The sequence below is a fragment of the Callorhinchus milii genome, unplaced genomic scaffold (genome assembly GCF_018977255.1).
Source record: "Callorhinchus milii isolate IMCB2004 unplaced genomic scaffold, IMCB_Cmil_1.0 Scaffold3, whole genome shotgun sequence".
Lineage (NCBI taxonomy): Eukaryota > Metazoa > Chordata > Chondrichthyes > Chimaeriformes > Callorhinchidae > Callorhinchus > Callorhinchus milii.
Window position 1 is genome coordinate 36,945,594 of NW_024704744.1, and position 20,984 is coordinate 36,966,577.

Genomic DNA, 20,984 nt, shown 5'->3' on the forward strand with positions numbered 1-20,984 from the left:
GAATTTTAAAGTTAACCTTGATAACCTGGGTCCTTAGTTTTATTATCTCCTCCAAAGGACCTCCGACAATGCAGTGTTCATCAATAGTTACACAGAGGCTCTTCAGTGTTTAGTATAGTGTAGTTTTCGACTAGACAATGAGGTCAGATTTTTAGGTTAATTGCCTAAAATTCACAGTTGCTACATCTGACAGCAATTCCCTGTGAAGCACTTTAAGACATTATAGGTGCTATATCAAATGCTAGAATTATTATTATTTATCACTAGCTGTACCCGTTACAGTTATGCTAGCAACCAGTTTCATTTAATCAGCCTTCTCTCTTTCGTCTGGCATTTTTATTTGTCCTTGAAAGGCTTGATCTTCGCTTCTTAGGCGTACTTATCCCTTAAGATTAAGAAAATGTGCTATTGAACCTGTTAGCATCCTTGTTTACAAAATTGCAAACATATCCTTTTGGGAGGACTCCTGTGGGAGGACTCAGTGGGAGGATTACTGGTTGGGAGGACTCCTGTTGGTGTCTCTACTTCAATCGGTTAGACAGATACACAGACAGACATTTCATCTTTATTAGTATATGTGTCTTTATGTGTCTCTCTAGAAGGGTGTGTGACCTCTGTCACAGAATACCATGCAATTAAAGCATTTTTTAATATAGCTCATCAACTATAGGAGATCCCTGAATCAAAATATGCCCATGACGCTCCCCCATGCAAAATCTTTCCAACGAGGTATAAATCATGTCTCTACATCATTTGGTTATTGCATTCTTGGTGGACAGATAGACAGACGTTTGTCTTTATTAGTATATATTAGAGTGGAAATAATTATTTGTGTTTCAAGAATTTAACCTACAAAATTCCAGTTACAAACACAATTTGAAATCATTTGAATATGTGCTTAAGCACACCCTCAATCTTTCCCTCTATCAGTCTGGTTATAGCAATGGGCACTGTATCATGATCTCCCGGCATCACGTGATAGCTGGGAAATGAGCTCAGACTTTCAGAAATCAGGAACACAGAGCCTCATTCACTTAGCTACTTGTGTTTAATAATCTATTTCTGGATCCAGCAGAAATTAGGGCTAGCTTCAATGTTTTCCCAATTAAAAAGCTTTCAATTTACAGTGTTTTTGTTGCTGGGAGATATAAAAAATAGATGATTTCGGTCCAAAACAATTTTTCTTGCAACACATATTGTATAACAAGTCGCATAGCATAACAGAAGACAGGGATTATGATGTGTTTTATGAAGGTCTTTTGGAGCATATTTTTATTTCATATTTTTAGCAATTCTCTAGTATTTTGACAAAGAGTCCAATTTCTATCTGTACATATGGTAAAGGAAGCAAGTCTCTACAGCATTTAATGTTAAACTGTCCTGTTTTCAGTCCGTTGCAGGTAAATTCTATGAACTTTCATTCTTCATGCAGAAATCTTTCGAGTTTTCATGGCTAGCATCTTACCTCCAAGTCTGCATCACTTGGTGTACGGGAATTACAGATAATGTGTCCCATGATGGGATCAGATTATTTATATGTATTTGCATGAGAGAGGTCTCTCATGTTGTCAGTGGTCAGCTGACTTTGTCCTCGCTGGTTCAGTGGGCAGAAAGTGTTTCACTTGTATGTAATGAATAATCCCTCACCTCTCTACCAAACATACGTGAAAATATAAAAGCTTCTCCAATCCTACAATCAAAACCAAAATTATGGCATTGAGAGCCAAGCATGTTCCTGGATATTAAAATGACATTCACATCAATCTTTCTGATACTTAAAGATTATAAAGTGAAAGCTCATAATTGTCTGTCTTTTTCTGACTCTGTCTACCTGTCCATCTCTCTTTCTGTCTCTATCTGTCTCTCTATATTTATCTAAACTTCAACATCACCACGATTGAACCCACTTATACTGCTGCGCATTATCTGGCATTATGGAAAACGTTATATCCAATATACTCATCTACACTCACACTCATCTGTTGGAAATTAAATTTGAGGTTCAAAATCTTTTTTCTACATTCACCTCTCCTTGTCTGAAGATGTGGATTAGTGCTCAGTGGCCTTCGGTATCACACCTAACAATAATAATCATTGTATTTGATATATGATGTCATCACATTGTTGAGATGTCTCAAAATGCTTCACAGGATTCACTGTAAAATATAGTGAGTAGGCAAAGGCAAGCGCAGCAGCTAATTTGTATACAGCAATGTCCCTCAAACAGCCATCTCTTTTCATATAGTACCATGGAATCTTTAGCATCCACTTGGACAAGCAGTTTAACATCTCATCTGAAGACAGCAACCCCAGCAATACAGCATATCCTCAGTACTGTAGCTCAGTGGTTAGAGTACTCGCTTTGCAAGCGAGAGACCTGAGTTCAATTCCCGGCAGGGCGAAACCTTGGGCAAGTTTCCTTACTCCACACGCCTAATAATAATCCCTCCAAAACAAAAACAAAAAAAATAATAAATTGATCATTTTCAATCTATGACTGTTTTCAATCTATGAGGTCAGAGCAGGAGGTGAAAAGACATTGTCAGGAGCCAAGGAGGATAGGTTCCATGTTGATCTGGTTCATCAATGAAGGAAGGGAAGACATATAAACACATTAAAAAGACAAATACAGCAATGTGGGAGTTTCAGTTATGAAGAGAGATTTGAGATGTTAAAGCATTTTTCACTGGCATTGAGAAAATCCAAGGGTGATCTGATGAAATGTTTTCAAGAGTTATGATCAGGTGAAAGCTAATTGATTTTTCCACTGCAAGTTGATAATAACAGGATGCAATTTAAGATAATCACAAAAATAAAATGAAGTTAAGAAAATATACAAAAAAATTAAAGTTCACAGGGAACAAGCAGGAGAATATGCTCTTAATAATTTTATAACCAGCACTGATTTTATTCCAATGAAAACAAGTAAATCTTTCTCCACAGCATCAAATCTGAATCAATCTGGCTATCCTCTGTACATTCCAAGTCTATCACTGACGTTTTGAAGCAAATCTTTTTTTGGAAATAAACATAATAGGGGAATTCCGCAAAGATCAGTGAATGTATGAACCTCGCTGGTGTAGGTTTATAATCGGAAATTCCCATTATGATTCACATAATTAATGCTTACTGGAAATGATCTGTGGAAGTTGAGTAACCAACCAATCTGTTCTAAAATGTGTTGCAAGATTTCACTGAATATTTCTGGCAAGAGAATTTCAAAAGCTTATGAAAATTGTCGTGATTTTTCCTATTTCTGAAGGGATATAACAAAGAAAAACTGGGCAGAATTGGAATTTAAGAGCAGAGGTTCCCAAGTGTAATAACGATTCTCACTTACAAATACACAGTCACTACACTATACAGTAAAACTCTGTGAGGCGCTTTGAGACATTCCTGACATTATAGATTTCATTTACAGACATTATGTGGTAATCAGGAATGTGGAGGTTCCAACAGTCCTCGAAGCAAGTAAATGTTGTTCCTTTATTCAAGAAAAGTGGCCAAACTAAACCTGGCAAACAAAGTGACATGCAAGTTCCTTCTCCCGTTGTCACTTGCACTTTAAGAATATTTAAGTCACCGCACACCCTCTTATCTGACCAAGCAGCATGCAGCTCTGACAGGGTGTAACCCTTTCTTCAGAAAAGGTTAACCCATGATTTGGCAAGATAGCTTAATGCTAAGTTATTTTATCCTACAAGTTTACAAAATAGAAATAATTAACAGACAAATATATATAATTGCCGATGATGAGATGAAATGGTATATATAAAGGGACATTACATTAAGTCAAAAGAGTCAGTGGGAGCTTACCTGGCAGTGCTTTCAATGACAAGCTATGGGGTTTCAGCTGGTTAGACTCCACCAGTATTCCAATGCCCACAAAGCCTCGTCTTGGTGTTTGACACCCTATGCCTAATGCTTTTTGGAATTAGGTGAGCATGGTGCCGCCCTCCCAACAGTCCGTTCCAAATACAGGGAAATTTCATTTTGTAAATGTAATACTTGGAACTAGGTTTGGATACATTAAGCATGGTGATATATTTCTGCATGTGTCAAACACTCGGCTGATGAAAAAAATGTGCCATCTAGAACTGGCTACAGTTATGATATCTGGATACCTGAACTTGACTGATTTAGAAATATAGCCCAGCATCCTGTTTGCTTGAGTATAGCTGCTTAACATTGTTTTGACATGGTAAGCAATGGGTTAACTAGCACCCCCAGATTTCTTTCAGGTTCCCTCTTGACAAGTTCAACTCATCCACGGTACATGTGTTTCCTATTCTTATTTCCAATATGTATTTCTTGGCATTTATTTGTATTGAACTCCATTTGACAGTTATCAGCCCTATTAAGCTCTCTTTGTAGAACCTTTGCTATCTCATCTGATTCCACAGTTCTCCCAAGCTTGATGCCATCTCCAAATGTAATTACCTTGCTCTGGGTCTGCAAATCCAGGTCATTTATATGCTCAAGGAATAGAAGGGGTCCCAGTACACTGAGGCACCCATAAACCTGTTTCTCATATTTGGCATAAGCAATTCAGTAATGAATGTAAATGCTTTCCACTGCAAAACAGTTTAAATTACACTTCATAGAAAAACAACTTTCCAAAGTGCTTTGAGATGGTTTTGAGACAAATATGTTATGTTAAATTATTTTTCTCACTATACTATAGTGCTTCTACTCCCATTAGAGCCCTGTAGCCCAGTGGTTAGAGGACTCGCCTTGCAAGCGAGAGACCTGGGTTCGATTCCTGGCAGGACGAAATGTTGGGCAAGTTTCCTTACTCCACACACGTCTGTTTATCCAGCAGTAAGTAGGAACCCGGTTGTTAGTCGATTGGCGGATCGTTTTTCCAGGGGTAATAATTTCTCCAAAAAAAATAATAATAACAAATTGGTCACTTCAATCGATGACTGTTTGTGGGATTCTGCTGTGCGGAACTGTTGCTGTGTTTCACCCGGAAATATACAGTCAATTCAGTGTATCCAGTGAGACATCTCGAAGACAAGATAAGGCATTGTTTCAAATGCAAGGATTATTATTATTGGACTGCAACTTGGATAATGCCTAACAGATCCCAACAAAGCCATGAAAAACGACAAAAAGAATGAGAAGTCTGGCACATCTGACATGCCAGAAGCTGAAGCAATAACCCAAACTGTGCCAGCATCGTCTCACAAACAAAAATGAGAGAAGTCATCAAATGAAAATGTTTGCAGTGAATTTGGAATTGAAGAGAAGTATTGGCCTTTACCCATTACAATTATATTTGTAGAGAAATTATATATGTTCTCAGGGTTGACCTTACAGACCAATATCACTATTATTAACTTCCTGCAAATTGTGTTAACTTGGCTGAATGGAAGCACTTTCACCACTGAGTCAGGAAGTTGTGGGTTCAAGCTGCAAATTGGGACTTGAACTCATCTTGTCAAAGCTGACACTCCAATGCAATGGTGGACATGTGTTGCATTGTTAGAGGTGGCGTCCTGTCCTCTGGATGAGACATTAAACCAATTTCCCATCTTCCTATTCAGGTTGATGTTAAAGATCCCTAGGCACTAAGAGAAGGGAGTTTTTCGTCCGGTGACCTGGGACCAATAAAATTGATATTTACTCTGTGGCTGTTTGTGGGACATTTTGGGATGTCCTCCCAACATGAAGGATGCTATATCAAACACAAGGATTATTATCTCGATGTACTGCAAATGCATCCCTTTTGAACACCTCTCTGCTAGCTGAATAGTGTACAAAGAATAGTTTTCAGTGGACTTTGCTGAGCACTTCCACATGATGGGGGGATGGTTTTGTGCTATTATGTAACATGTTTTATGTGAGAGATAGTTTCCCGAATAACTTTCTGATGTCAAACTCACTATAAAATAATGATTCCAGCAGCACAAGTTGATCGTTACCACACGGTTACCTATATTATGAGAAGGCAGGGATAGAAAGTACTGTCCTGCAAAATTACAATTGTAATTTTATGGACAAGTATCGGTCAGGTGAATGTAGATTTAGGATTGGGACAGGAGAAAATGCAATACGCAGAATAAATATGTGCCAGTTGGTATCACTCTCGCCTTTGCGTGAGAGGTTGTAGGTTCAAGTCCCACACCAGGACTTTGAACTCATATTGTCTCGGCTGACATTCCAGTGCAGTGCTGGATGTGTACTGTATTGTTGGAGGTGCTGTCCTCCGGATGAGGTTTTGTGCATGTTCAGGTGGACATTAAGGATCAAAAAGAGAAGGGAGTTGCTCCTGATGTTCTGGCCAACAATCCCCCAAATAAAATTGGTTGTTCACTTCATGATTCTTTGTGGCATATTGCTGTGCACAAATTGGTTACTCAGTTCACTCATGAAACATACAGTCACTCCACTTGCAGTACATCCGGAGAAGAGATTTCAGATGTCTTCCCAGCATAATCCTATATCAAATATAAGGAGTATTATTATGTGTTTGGGTGAAATTTGTATTTACAAAACCTATATTTGTCTTGCTTTCAGGACCTGGTTTCTTTGAGAATTGAACCTTGAATTTACATTGATACAACAACAACAAAATTACATTTGTAAAGCGCTTTTCACATCGGGAGGATGTCCCAAGGTGCTGAAACCATGTTCATATTTAACCATGATCAGTAATAACTGCTAGATCTCAATATAAACAACAAGATTAATATTAATTTATGTCACCCTCTGTATTATGGTTCGTCTCAATATAAAACCACAAGATACAGTAATTAAATGCCAAGTAGCAATGAGGGAGATTCTAACTCTACAACAGAGGAGAGTGTGGCCCTCTCTAGGGGTGTGCCCACTTTGTGCAGGGCTGGAGCACACAGAAGATCACAACTGATAATCTGACTTGAGAGGCGCTGGAAAGCAGAGTGACTAGAAAATTCAAAGATCCAGGCACCATTCTGACCCTCTCATTTTATTTTCAGTTCACACAGTGACCAGGTGTTTGTCTTTAAGCTTATTGAATGAGAGCCCAGAAGTCAGAGTCTAACTTTCTCTTCCTACCTAATAAGGTAAGAAATGTGTTCTGATCTCCAGTGGGGAAACCCTGGCCTGTTGTTTTTTATAAACAATCATTCTCCTGGCTTATTTTGAAGAATAAATTTAAAAATTGCCCAATCTGCTTTTCAGCTATGTCAGATAGAGAGATTGAGAGCCAGAGCTCAACTAGGCTTGATGTGTTTTCTTTGCAAACATTTATTTTGTTTAAACACTAAGACACATCTTGTACAATTTTCATGTGTAGTAATTAGGTATCATATCACCAATTTTATTCAGATTGCAACTTATCCAATTAACATGCAGATTGAGGTCAGAAATATGCACAAGAGAAAATGAAAGATGGTAATAACAATAATAACACTATAATAATATATGTTAATGTTGGTGTAAAATAATAATCCTTAGATTTGATATCTATAAAATACATTTTATATTTTAAACCTATAAAAGAAACATGTATTTTTGGAAATACATAGCAATATAGCAATAGAGTCCTGTGGCTCAGTGGTTAGAGCACTTGCTTTGCAAGTGAGAGACCTGAGTTCAATTCCAGGCAGATCAGGGCGAAACCTTGGGCAAGTTTCCTTACTCCACACGCCTAATAATAATCCCTCCAAAACAAAAAACAATAATAAATTGGTCATTTTCAATCTACGACTGTTTGTGGGACACTGCTGTGCGCAATTGGCTGCCGCATTCGCCCACAAATATACAGTCAATTCACTTTACAGTGTGTTCTGTGAAGCGCTTTGGGTTGTCCTCCCGACCTGAAAAGTGCTATATCAAATGCAAAGATTATTATTATTACTATTAATAGGAATTTGCTGGCAGTTGTGATTGTGAACTAATTAATTTTACTACATTTAAATGGGATAATTGTTATTTTACTGTTTCGTAATTCCTAACCATAATATAGTATATGATTTAGTTTGGGATAATCCTAAATCGCTTTTATTTTCATTTGTCCAAATTGTGTCTGACTTAAGTGCAATGAAGCATACTGGAAAATGGGGAAAGGCAAATTCATAGTGCCATACACTCCTTTTGCACAAGATTGCTGACAAGAGATAATCCTAGAGGAAGCTCTTTTGCTGAATCTGGCATATATTATTTTTCATAAAATTTCGCTACAGCCGGGTTTTCAGCCTTTCTGCCCCAATCTATAAAACCCTCTCCTTAAGTCCTTCCAACTTGCTCCTTGACTCAGCTTATTCTAGGCCCCTCTCAAGACCTATTTCTTTGGCCTTGCTTTCATTCGTCTTTCCCCTCCTGATCTCATAGTTCTCCCTACAGCTCGTGTGCCAAGCCAGTATTTTGTTAAGCAGCTTGGGATGTCCTCCTGACTCAGGATGAAAGGCGCTGTATACATTTAAATTTATATTGTAAGATTTCATAAGAACATAACTTAAAGGATTTGAAATAGAAGTCACTGCAAAGTTATTATTGAAGACAACAATCGTAAATAATTTCATTTTTCTGCAATTGGAAGTTTGGAAATCATTGAACCACACTGTGAATGCAATGCGAACTTTGTGTAAGAGAGTAATTCAATTATTACTATAATAATTATTATAATTAGGGAGGAGGTCCCAAAGCACTTCACAAGATTTGCTATGAAGTGTACTGGATGCAAATTTGTAGACGAATATCATAGCCCCATTATGGGAAACAATGTCCAACAAACAGCGAGAAACTCCCTTCGCTTTTCGAGAAGTGTCATAGCATCTTTAACATCCACTTGAATAGGCAGACGTCCTGGGACCTCAGTTTAATGTCTCATCCGGACAGAAAATCCAAAATGCAACACAAAGACTAAATGCAAAATGATCTAGAATCCAGTAATTTATGTGTGTATGTGTGTGCGTATGTGAAGCTGATAATGAGGAGTTGCTTCTTAGCAACGCATGTGATGTGGGTTACCAGCACAGATGTTCTATGAGATTAACATTTAGCAACCTATTTGATAGCAGCCTAGTAAACAGTAAACACCTAGGAGCTACCGATCATTTTATAATTAGATTTGATTTTATTGTTAATGCTAGGACCAAAACCAACAATAATTCAGAAAAGCATGTTTTGCAAGCTTGAGAAAGCATCAAGGAAAATTGTTTGAAAGCCAAATTCAAAGATACAGCAGAAAATAACTTGGAGTTAAGATTTTGTAGAAGACATAAGGAAAGAAGTATATTGTTTTTCTAAAAGGAAAATGTATGGAAAGGTAAAGATTAATGCAAGGTGTACTTTATTAAATGTAGAAAGTAATGTTTATAACAGGAATAAATGTTCTTGGTTGAGTAGTCTGAGGTAAAATACCAGACCAATACAATAACAACCAAATTACATTTATGTAGAAAGGATGTCCCAAGGAGCTGAACTATTTGCATGTATAACAACAACAAATTTCACTTATGTAGCGCCTTTCACAGCAGGAAGATGTCTCAAAGCACTTTACATAACTGAGTGGCCACCTGAGCTGAGGGGACAGGGACAGAGATGGGGGGGTGCGGTGGGAGGTGGCAGAAAGTAGATGACCGGAAGTGGTCTTCTGTTTAATTGCTCTATGGAACTTCACTTATTTTACTTATTTTCTATTTATTAGTATTATTATTTATAATATATATAATTATATATATATATACACAACAGTATACTCTGTGAAACTCTGTGAAACATCCCAAAGACGTGTTAATGCAAAGATTATTATTATATCTTATTGTTAAACTGACCTCTCCAGCCCTAATAAGCTGACAACTTAAGGTTCTTTGTTTCGTCTACCCACAAGCCAATTTATCTTAACCAACATTAATCCCTTCCATGCAGTTGAGTTTTCAATAACAATTGCTTTGAATGCTAACGCTAACTTTATTGGAGATTTAATAACAGTTTCAGGCAGTGTACTCATCCAACATCCCCAAAAAATACTTCAACACATTGTTCAATAATTCAGAATTTTCAGGAACTTTGTCCAGTTCCATATTGAAACTGCTTATTGTTCCTTCTTTTACAATCATTGCAGTTAGTTTGTTCAACATCCTTTTATTAAAAATAAATCCCTGCACTTGCTGTTCCTCTTTTGTTGCATGTTTGTGTCAGCCTAGCACAGTGGCAGCACTCTAACTTTTTGTGTCAGAAGGATGTGGGTTCAAGTCCCATGTCACGACTTGGAATTAAGTAGTCTTACATACACTGTTATGCGGCCTGGCGGGGGCATTTTGGGGGGAGCACTGTTGGAGGTGCTATCCTTTGGATGAGATGATAAACCAAGACTCCGTCTGCCTGTTCATTCCATTGCACTATTTGAAAAGAGGAGGGAGTTTCACCCAGTGTCCTAACTAACAATCCCCCAAATAAAATTGGTCACCCACTCCATGGCTGTTTGTGGGACACTGCTGTGCACACTGGCTGCAGTATTTCACTCACAAAATACGCAGTCAAAAAATACTTTGCAGTAAATACTGTGAAGCGCTTTGAGATGTCTCAATCACAAAAACAAATGACATGTGTATCGCGCCTTTCACGTCAAGAGGACGTCCCAAAGCGTCTCGACCGCATGAAAGGCACAACATCAAATACAAGGATTATTATCAGTTTCTTGAGTTTTCTACAAGGCAGAAAACTGTATCAACATCTAAATGTACCTCATTCTATTGTTTTAAACACCACTATCAAGTACCTGCCAGTCTTCTTGTTTCAAGTGCAAAAAATCCTAGCGTGGCTATGCTTTCCTCATTGCTTTGAACCTTAATCTTAAACCACTGAATATCTTTTAGTAAATAGAAAGGCCAAAGCTGTACAAACAACAACAACAACAAGATTACATTTGTATAGCGCTTTTCACGTCGGGAGGACATCCCAAGGCGCTGGACAGAGAACAGCACTTCAGACCTGAGCTGGGGCCGGGGGGGGGGGATAAGGGAGGGGAGGGGAAGGGGGTTGGCCGATGGCATGGTCGAAGAGGAGGGTCTTGAGGCAGGACTTGAAGGAGGCAAATGAGAGGGTGAGGCGGAGTAACTGGGGGATGGAATTCCAGAGGTTGGGGGCAGAATGGCTGAAGGTTCTCCCGCCAATGGTGGGGCGGGTGGGTCGGGCGACGTGGAGCAGGCCAGAGCCGGCTGAGTGGAGGGAATGAGCGGGTTGGTAGGGGGTTAGGAGGTCGCAGAGGTAGGGTGGGGCAAGACCATTGAGGGCTTTGTAGGTGTGAACCAGGATTTTGAACTGGATCCTCTGAAGGATAGGGAGCCAATGGACTCGGGCGAGAATGGGGAAGATGGGGTCACGGAGTTTGGTGCGGGAGAGGACATGGGCTGCAGAGTTCTGGATTATCTGCAGCCTGTGGAGGGAGGAGTTGGGAAGGCCGACAAGCAGGCCATTTGCATAGTCGAGCCTGGAGGTGATGAAGGCTCCAAGAGTTTCAGCTTCCTGAGGGGTGAGGAGGTGGGGGAGTCGGGTGATGTTACGGAGGTGACGGAAGGCAGAGCGGGTATTCAGGAGGGCCTCAGTCTTGTTCACATTCAACTGGAGGAAATTTGCCCTCATCCAGGACTTGATGTCCGACAGGCAGTCTGTCAGGACAACAGTGGTCCTGGAGTTGAGGGTGGAGGCAGAAAGATAGAGTTGGGTGTCATCCGCATACATGTGGAAGTTGACCTCATGTCTGCGGATGATGGCACCAAGGGGGAGCATGTAGATATTAAAGAGGAGAGGGCCCATGACATAGCCCTGGGAGATGCCAGATGTGACAGTGCGGGGGCTGGAGGAGAAACCGTTAGAGGCAACGAAGTGGAGACGGTGAGAGAGATAGGAATCAAACCAGGCAAGAGCAGGTCTGTGAAGACTGAGTAAAGTGGAGAGGCAGTGTATGAGGATGGAGTGATCGACAATGATGAAGGTGGCAGAGGGGTCAAGGAGGACAAGGCACTCCGGATCATGGTCTCACTGAGACTGGATATAATTTTACAATCACTTCTTCAAACGCTGGACAAGCTAATATTTTGTGAACATTTTGTTTTGTAGATTTGATGCAGAATGTCAGAGGTGACCCAGTTTTTCTTTCTGACTGCAATTGATGTCTTCTACTCAGGCGCTGGTAGTCTGTAAATGCTTGACTTTTGATGTCTCAAATACATTTTTGGGCTTCTTCCTAATATAAAACTCACAGTTCCCAGCCATGATAAGGTGTAAGTAACTGAATTGTTGGTATACCTTCTTGGCTATGCGGTGTGATATGAGCCTTTTTTTTAATAGTCAGAAACAAAGCTCTAGAAAGCTAAATTGTCCTGTATCTCACCCACTTTCATCGAGGTGTCTTAAAGCACTTCACAGTATAAGTCACTATATCAAATGCAAGGATTATTATTATATGCTTTTATTGAGCTGTAAATCAGAGAAAATTCATGGAAAGTTTGAATTCTCAGAGAACTTGTAAATATATAGCAAAAAGTAAATTGTTCATGAAGGTTTTCCAATATCTGCTGCTACAAGCATACTCTCAGCCACAAATGATCCTCTGTAAAATTCACATCTGATTTTGCTACAGATATTTTTGGGCTTCTTCCTGATGTAAAACTCACTATCCCTAGCCATGACAAGATCTAACTAACTTTCTTGTTGTTGTGCCTTCTCGGCTATGCAGTGCAATATGAACCTTTTCTTATTGGCCAGTAACAAAGCTATGGAAAGCTCATTTGTCCTGTATCTTGCCCATTTTCAGTAAGGCTTTTTATACCTTCTACAGAGATAGAAATGCTAGGAGGGGCTATCTCCAACATTCTGCCCATGTTTACGCACCTCAATATTGTTGCTAAAATTAGTGACCAGAGGAAGGTCAGTCCCAGTGACTTTTTGGAAGTAATTAAATAATAATAATAATAATAATAATCCTGGCATTTGATATAGCGCTTTTCACGTCGGGAGGACGTCCCAAAGCACTTCACAGAGTAATAATAATAATAATCCTTGCATTTGATATAGCGCTTTTCACGTCAGGAGGACGTCCCAAAGCGCTTCACAGAACACACTGTAAAGTGATTTAACTGTATATTTGTGGGCGAACGCGGCAGCCAATTGCGCACAGCAGTGTCCCACAAACAGTCGTAGATTGAAAATGACCAATTTATTATTGTTTTTTTGGGGGGGTTTGGAGGGATTATTATTAAACATCCCAAAATACTCTGTAAAGTGCTTTAGGAGATTTCTCTAGATGAAATGTGCTTCTGTACATTAATTTAAGTTTTTTGTGTCTTGCTGTTGCTGTTGGAGGTTGTTTTAAAACCATGTAAGACATTTAAATGTGGTTTCACCAATACGGTCAAAACTTTCCATTCATAAGAAAATGTATCTGAAAACTGCATACATTGTTCACTTAGTCCATTGAGGGCCAAGACAGGAACTATGCTATGTAGTTCTACTTTGTGCCTGGAATGCTACACGCTATTAGTTGGCGAACCACAATAAGCTTTCTTACTTGCGGAGAGTCGCATGTGGAAGCAATTGAAGGCAGGAACTTTGGCAGCTGGTATGCACGCTGCAGTTCATTTTATTTATTCTAATTAGATCTGGTTTCAATTTCAGCTGCCTTTTGATAAGTGGCCAGCAGAACACTCTGATGTACATTATATATTGAACGTCTCAGAACATTTACTCTCAGAAAGGAAGTTGCATCGAAAAACATCAGCTCCTAGCAGGCAAATTGCAAAGATGGAAAAATTTAGGTTGCTGCAGAATATAGTTGTGAAACAGCATACAACCCTAGGGTATGGATTTTTGGCCTTAGCAACAGCTGGGGGAGAACAATTGTTCAACGTTATTGTCTTCAATTGTCCCTGTAACTCATGGAATTTTGCCTACAGCTTGACTTTTCTTCTTGTCCCAGCTCTTGTATTATTTTTACTGGGATATTATTTAAGCAGCAGAACCTGGAAACTATTTACAAGCTGCTGCTTTCACACAGCGAAACAATGCCCTAAAAGAGTCTTCTGTCGTGGTCTAAAGGTTTTCTCGCAAATCACAATGGGAGCCTTAGTTGCTCCAGTGACATGGATCTCAGTTGCTTTGCTGAACGGGACTTTCTACGAATGTGGTATGAGTGGGTACAGCAGTGACTTATTAACACAGAGGCTCTGTGGTAAATCCACGAGCTGCCAGTTAAATCTTGTAAAACTGCCATGTGGTCAGACTTCTACATCTCCATCTAACCAGGATGAATTTATTTTTGTACTTCGTGCACAGTCCCAGGTAAGAAATGCAGGAACGACATTTACTTTTGTTATGTGCAAATTATTATCAGATTGTGCTGCAGTTCTGCTTTTAAATAATAATAATAATGATGAAACAAAACAAAAGGCAGAGTATATTATTATATAATAATAATCCTTGCATTTGATATAGCGCCTTATCGCAACATTGAGATGTCTCAATAAAATTATACTGTGTATGTATAATAATAATCCTTGCATTTGATATAGAGCCTTATCATGTCTTCAAGACATCTCAAAGTGCTTCACAGAATATACTGTAAAGTAAATTGACTGTATATTTGGTGGGTGAATATACAAAACCCAGGTTCGGATGATGTGAATATTAACATAAAAGGTGAACACATGTCTCAACTTGTCCCTTGACAGAGTAGGGTGGGATTACTCAAGAATTCTTTCCTGCCTCTGATAACATTGGATAGAAATTTACTGTACATTGCATCATCCTCTAAATCTGATCCAAAGTGATTCACACTGAGTCACCGTTGAAATGAATGAATCGATATCACATTGCAGCTTCTTAGCACAAACATTGTCATAAATGTAAATAAAGCTTTTTTTAATCTGAACAGTAGTGAATTTGATTCATAATAATAATAAAATAATAATGTTTACATTTGGTGTAGTGCTTTCACCTCGGGAAGATATTCCAAAGTGCTTCACAGGATATACTGCAATGTGCGGTGACTGTATTTTTTGTGGGTCAATGCCCACAACATTGACATTGAATTATATTATATTGTAATTAATTATCCACATAGAAATCATGCAGCGAATGCTTACTCAGAAGCTAGTAAATAATGTAAAGATTGATATCTCAAAGTACCCTGCAAGATTTTCAAATGGATTCCAACAGCAACAATATAAACTTGTATGTATATAGCGTCCTTCACGTGGGGTAGGAATTAGTTCTTAATAGTGGCAAAGTTTGACGCCAAGTCAGGGACAGAGGAGTGGTGACCATAGGCACTGGCAGAAAGGAAAGTGTTCAGGTATGATTCAAAGACAGGCAAAGAGGGGGAAAGGCGAATGGATTGATGCAGGGAGCTCAAGAAGGTCAGGGCATAGTGTCTGAATGCACAGCCACTATTTGTGGACACAGCAATTGAGGGATATGCAGAATGCCAGAGCCAGCCAAGCAAGGAGGGCAGGTAGAGAAGTGGGTTGTGGTCAAAGAAGTATGGAGGTTTCTAATTGAATTCATATCTGTCATTACAGAGTAATATTCTACATAACAAATTAATGGTTAATATAAATTTTGGGTGTAACAATCATCTTTGTCTTCTTAGTTTTATACACATCTTAAACTCAGACTGGCAGTGAAGGACAATTTAAACTGCAATTTATGTGCCTACTCTTCATACTACAATATAATCCTCTGAGGCGCTTTGAGACGTCCTCCTGATGTGAAATTTGCTAAACCAAATGCAAGGATTATTCTAGGATTATTTTGTGACTATAAATTAAAATTTCTGTGTATCTCACATGACACAGACTGATTGTAGAAGTGGGATCAGTTATTTACAGACACATGGAATCCCTTAGCAACAATTCAAGGTTGTGAATGGGGACTTCTGGTAACCAACCCAACAAATAGGAGCTCTGCTTCAATCTGTATCCAGAGCTCAGCTCCAACTGGACACATACTTCCAGATTGAGGAAAGACTGCCCATTTATGACCCAGAATTATCCTTAATGAATCTTGTAAGAAACGGCACAATTTATGGTGCAGACCTCTATCTTACAGGTTTGGAGGTCTATTCTAACCTCATTGGGAAAGGAGACAAAAAGCACACTATGACCATATACTGTTAGCAGGTCTGAATGGCATTCCTGCCTCAGTCAAGCGGGAGAGGTGGCACGGTTTTATGATGAATATATAGTGAAGAATATGTGCATCAGCGTCAGTAATGTAAGAGGAAATATTAAACTATTTGGGTGTTTCTCGGTATTGTAAGATATTTCTTCTTTTTCTTACACCTCAAGACTGAAACTCCTTAGTTCCCTCAACTCTTCACTACCTCCTAAGATGTTAAGCCTTTTAAAATCTAAACTTGGGGTCACTTCACCACTTCTTACTTTGATTCTTTTGTGCTCTTTTCTGCTCTATTGAGGTTAAGGTGGTTTCCCACACCACAGACCTTGGCTCTTCAGCCAAGCTTCTCCACTTAAAACTGGGAAGCACCTAACATCAGAATTGTCGTAGACTGAATGCAAAGTGTGTTAACACAATATGATGTACATTTATATCTCTTAACTTTTTCTACGTGCAGGTGTTAGGTTGGGGCCTCATAGCAACCATCATGGTGTTTGGCCTGGCCAGTACCTGTATTCAGCGTTGTTGCTCTCCCATCAGCTTCCTTCAGTTACAGTTTTGGAAAACATACAAGGAAAAAGAGAATGAGCTGCTGGAGAGGAAATCGGCAGAGCATGCCACAGAACTGGCTGAGAGAAATCTGAAGAGCTTTTTCGAGTGTGTGGAACTGAAGGAGATTAAAACCCCAAGTAGAAAAGCATGGGAAGAGATTTCTCTGCTCTACTCCTTCAGCAACACTGAGGAGTATTATAGCACAATACACAAGTATGTGGAGAAGAAGACTGTGGAAGATATCGTGCCATCAAGCTCCACTGTGCACCTGGTACTGGATTTTGTGGATTCTGGTGCTGAAAGTGGTGGTGGCTCTGCAGACACCCACGTTTGAAACCATACAGCAAACTGAGCCTAGGCTTTGTTTGCTGCCAGAATGAGTAGCATTGATGTGCTTGCATAAGAAAACTATTTACAGCTATTCCTGCCTATGAAACCAATAACCATGCTTGACAGTAAATACTAGTTGAAGGGCTCTGAGATGTTTCAGACACTTCTGCTCTCTGGAACCCTCTTCTTAAATGTTTTTCTTTTACCTCCATTCCCTTCCTAAGTGCTTTCAAAACCTATTTGACTGTGCATTCGGCCATCACCATCCTATCCCCTGCCCCCTATCTCTCACTTTCTCTTATCTTTATTATAATAATAATCCTTGCATTTGATATAGCGCTTTTCACGTCTTCTAGACATCTCAAAGCGCTTCACAGAATATACTGTAAAGTGAATTGACTATATTTGTGGGCAAAAACGCTTTGAGATGTTTTCTATCTTTCTACTGTATGTTTTCTTATCTCTCATTCACTTTCTTTATAAAACTCTTTAAGATGTTTTCTTGTGTGAAAAGCTCTGTAAAAGTACGTTCTTGTATTTACACTTCTAAGTGCTCCGAGATGCCACCTGGCGTGGAGGGCGCTATATAAGAGCAAGGTGTTGTTGTTGTTTTATTGTTTAAAGCAATGGCACCTTCATGAAAGGTTTTCAGATTTAATTTATAACATTTGGTAAACTAAAAGCTTCAAGGAGGTGTATTTTTCTATCTTTCCATACAAAAAAAAGGTGGAAAGATGATAATGGGAGCACACTACATTACAGAACCTTGAGTACTGAGCTGAGATACAATTTAGAAAGGACCATGTCTGTGATGTGTGTTAACAATCATGAAGGAAACAAGCTCTAGAGAATTGTGAGGATCTGTAAGGAATTGAGAATTGTAAGGAATTGTCTTTGTGATGAAGTGTTGGGAATACCTTTTTAATTTGTTTCTAAACACAATGTAATGGGTGTGTTTCATATCAAAGTGCAGCATTCGTTAATTGTGACAGAAATGAAAATCAGACAAAGTTTCCAGCCCCTCAGATGAGAAAAGTTTGTCCAAACACTTTTTCCACAATGAACGGCGAAGAATCTGGCAACAGTCACAAATAGCCACAATGGAGGCTAGTTAAACATTATTTTCCAACGAAACAAGAGTCCACAAACTCACCACTTGTGTTTATCTGCTCTTCATTATCTCCCCTGACTTCTACAAACAAGCATCTCTTCGTCTTTGTGCACATTATCTTTAGTTCTGACAGCACCCAGCCAGCTTGATCCCAGCATGACTCGAATGTACCTTAAACTGTCAGGAAATTACCTGGATCAATTTATACATTTCCATATTCGAGGGAGGGGAATTACAATTGGAATTTGTAAACTCAACGTCGGTAAATTTACCAACAAATGGAGAATAATATGTGATTAGTGTGTTTTAGTAAAGAGCAGAACATAACTGCCCTCATTTCTCAGCGATCTGTCCTAAAGGGGCAATGTAACAGTAAATGAAGGAGCCTATTACAAGTCTAATCAGTTTGCAGCCACAATAGGTCCAAAAATAAGAATGCACCTTTTCTTGCACTTTTTAATCTCTCGGCTGATAAATTAATTTCCATATTGAAAAAGATTTTTAAAAGTTTATATATATTATTTTATCTGTTTTTTTAATATAGAAGTATATAAAAATATTATTTTATAGATTCAAGTATTTATAAACATTTTAAGTGTTATAGCTCACTATATAAAGCAAAGAAAATGTTATTCAGAGAGAAATGCCCACATTTTTATTCTGCAAAATACGTATCAATTTCTCATTTTATGAGGAGTTTGTGCTTATCTCGTGATACTAATTTAATCACATGATTATGTTCAGAATTAACGAATACTCGTGTTTTTTATAGGGCCACTCAATGGTCTGTTAGACAGCAAGTTAAATATTAGAAAGTGAGCGAAACTAAAAGGATTCATACAACTCATTTACAAATGTCATTCTTTGCATTCTCAGCTCTAACCTTCTATGCTGCTATCACATTTTTTTAGTGTTATTAATGTAATTCCTTAGAAGTTAAAAGTAAAAGCTAAGTGACTAGATGTTTATTGAGATGTGAAATGAAAGATTTCCCTGCTAGTTTTAGCAATGCACAGCTTGCTTTACATTCGGGATGTTTAATTGCTGCTTATTCATATATGAATGTATAGAAATTATAATGAAAGTTGAAGACAGTGCATGTTTCATTCAATGTAACAAAATGCATACTATGCTATTTTAAATGATTATATACAATATAATCTATTATATTTTAATATATTGCAAATAAAGTAATTTGAATATTTTATGACTATTCATTTCAAATATCTGTAATGTCACAGTTGCTTGACAGCTAATATGTGCTTTAACATGTAGTATTATGGGATGTTGAGATAAAGATTCACTATTGTAATTCCCTATTCCCTTTACGCTTTTGTTTCACTGCAACAAGAGAATGGAGAAGAAACACAAAACCTTCTTCCGGTGAAACACAACCCTCACTTTGATTAAATGCACTATCCTCTTTATAGTTTGGGACTAACAATACAAGCCCATTCTCAATTAGGAGCCAAATTAATATTACAACAGATTGCGTGCATCATAACAAAAAGACTTTGTGTTTATGAATCACATTTCCAGTAATACTGTGTTTAATGGCCATACCTTTTATATTAGCAAATAATAATATAATAATAATAACCATTATTATGTTAGTAAATGTGGCGAAAGAGAAAGATAAACGATAATAATAATGAGTGAATTTACAAATCACTTGCTAGAAGCAATTACTGCTTAGAGCACAGACATAGACACAACACGACAAACTGCACTTTACAAAAAGTAATCTCAATTGCACTTCACAAGATTGATTTGCACTTCAGCCCATCTGATCTCATCCCTCCCAGAATACATAACCTATCATCCCCCATCACAGCAGCAGGCTGCTTTTTAAATGAGTCCAGTGTCCTGGCTCCACCATCTTTTTGACAGCTTATTCCAGTTGTTAATTACCCTCTAAATAAAGTAAAATTCTTGGGATCTGTCCTAAAATTATCCTTATCCTAAAATCTATATTCTTTTTTGCTCTGTTGCATCCTAATGTAGTGTTTTAGTTTTACTTTTTCAATCTCATTTAAAATTTTGCACACAACTATGAGATCCTCTCTGAGTTGTCTTCTCGCAAGACTGAAGAGCTCTAACTTGTTGCTCATAGTAGCTCATTCCTCTAACACTGGGGAGCATCCTCATTGCTCTCCTCTGCACTGCCTCTAGTGCCTGGACAACCCCCTTGTGTCATGATCAGAACTGTGTGCAGTAACTTCAATGAGCATTCTCAGTTTGGTGGGTTTAATAGTTTAGTTAATGTATTTTTTACCACCAAGTTGATCTGCTGCAACATAGTAACTTTGCTTAGCAACAACTTCAGACATGGTTTACCAATCTAACTTCCCAAGACTCCTTTTGTACAATCATGCATGAACTACAACGCAGGATACCAAAGGGAACAAATATGAGGCATCTATTCTTTTTTTATTATAATCCATTAGTCATATTTTATAGGATTTATTTTGTATATACCACTAACTGCTTTTACCACATTCACTTAGAAGCATTAACTAATAGCACTCGGTCACTGTAGCTGCATGTGGCTATCTTAAAGCTGAGTGATGTCTGAGCAGAAGTAGTCAGATTTGTTTCTATTTTATAAGCTGCATCAATTTCATGCAGAAAGATTTTGGCCTGCGGGAACATTGTTGGTTCTAACCTATTGATCCACCAAAATGCTAAGCTTAACTGAGGCTGAATAGGTGATGAAATTCCTCAGTCTATGTTTACAACAACAACAAGATCACATTTGTATAGCACCTTTCACGTCGGGAGGAAGTGCCAAGGCGCTGATTCTATTTATAGAAAATTTAGAGCCCTAATTTTGCAGCTGTACATTTCTTTTAAGAACAACAGAAAAACGGCTTCAAAGTTAACA

The 20,984-nt window shown here is 38.4% G+C and overlaps 1 protein-coding gene across 1 annotated transcript; it reads left to right on the forward strand.

Moving 5' to 3' along the window:
* Positions 1-6,933: 6,933 nt before the first annotated feature.
* Positions 6,934-17,305, forward strand: LOC103182568 (calcium homeostasis modulator protein 6). Its single transcript, XM_007899635.2, has 3 exons — positions 6,934-7,049; positions 13,609-14,271; positions 16,565-17,305. Exons 1-3 carry the CDS (start codon positions 7,002-7,004, stop codon positions 16,991-16,993), a joined length of 1,140 nt encoding a protein of 379 aa, XP_007897826.1. The 5' UTR covers positions 6,934-7,001; the 3' UTR covers positions 16,994-17,305.
* Positions 17,306-20,984: the final 3,679 nt, after the last annotated feature.

Bases quoted from the DNA above. Each gene is read 5' to 3' on its own strand.
- LOC103182568 (XM_007899635.2), top strand. From the start codon at position 7,002: ATGAGAGCCCAGAAGTCAGAGTCTAACTTTCTCTTCCTACCTAATAAG. The intron at 7,050-13,608 runs GTAAGAAATGTG...TTTCAATTTCAG, and splicing joins TTCTCTTCCTACCTAATAAG to CTGCCTTTTGATAAGTGGCC. The intron at 14,272-16,564 runs GTAAGAAATGCA...TTCTACGTGCAG, and splicing joins TACTTCGTGCACAGTCCCAG to GTGTTAGGTTGGGGCCTCAT.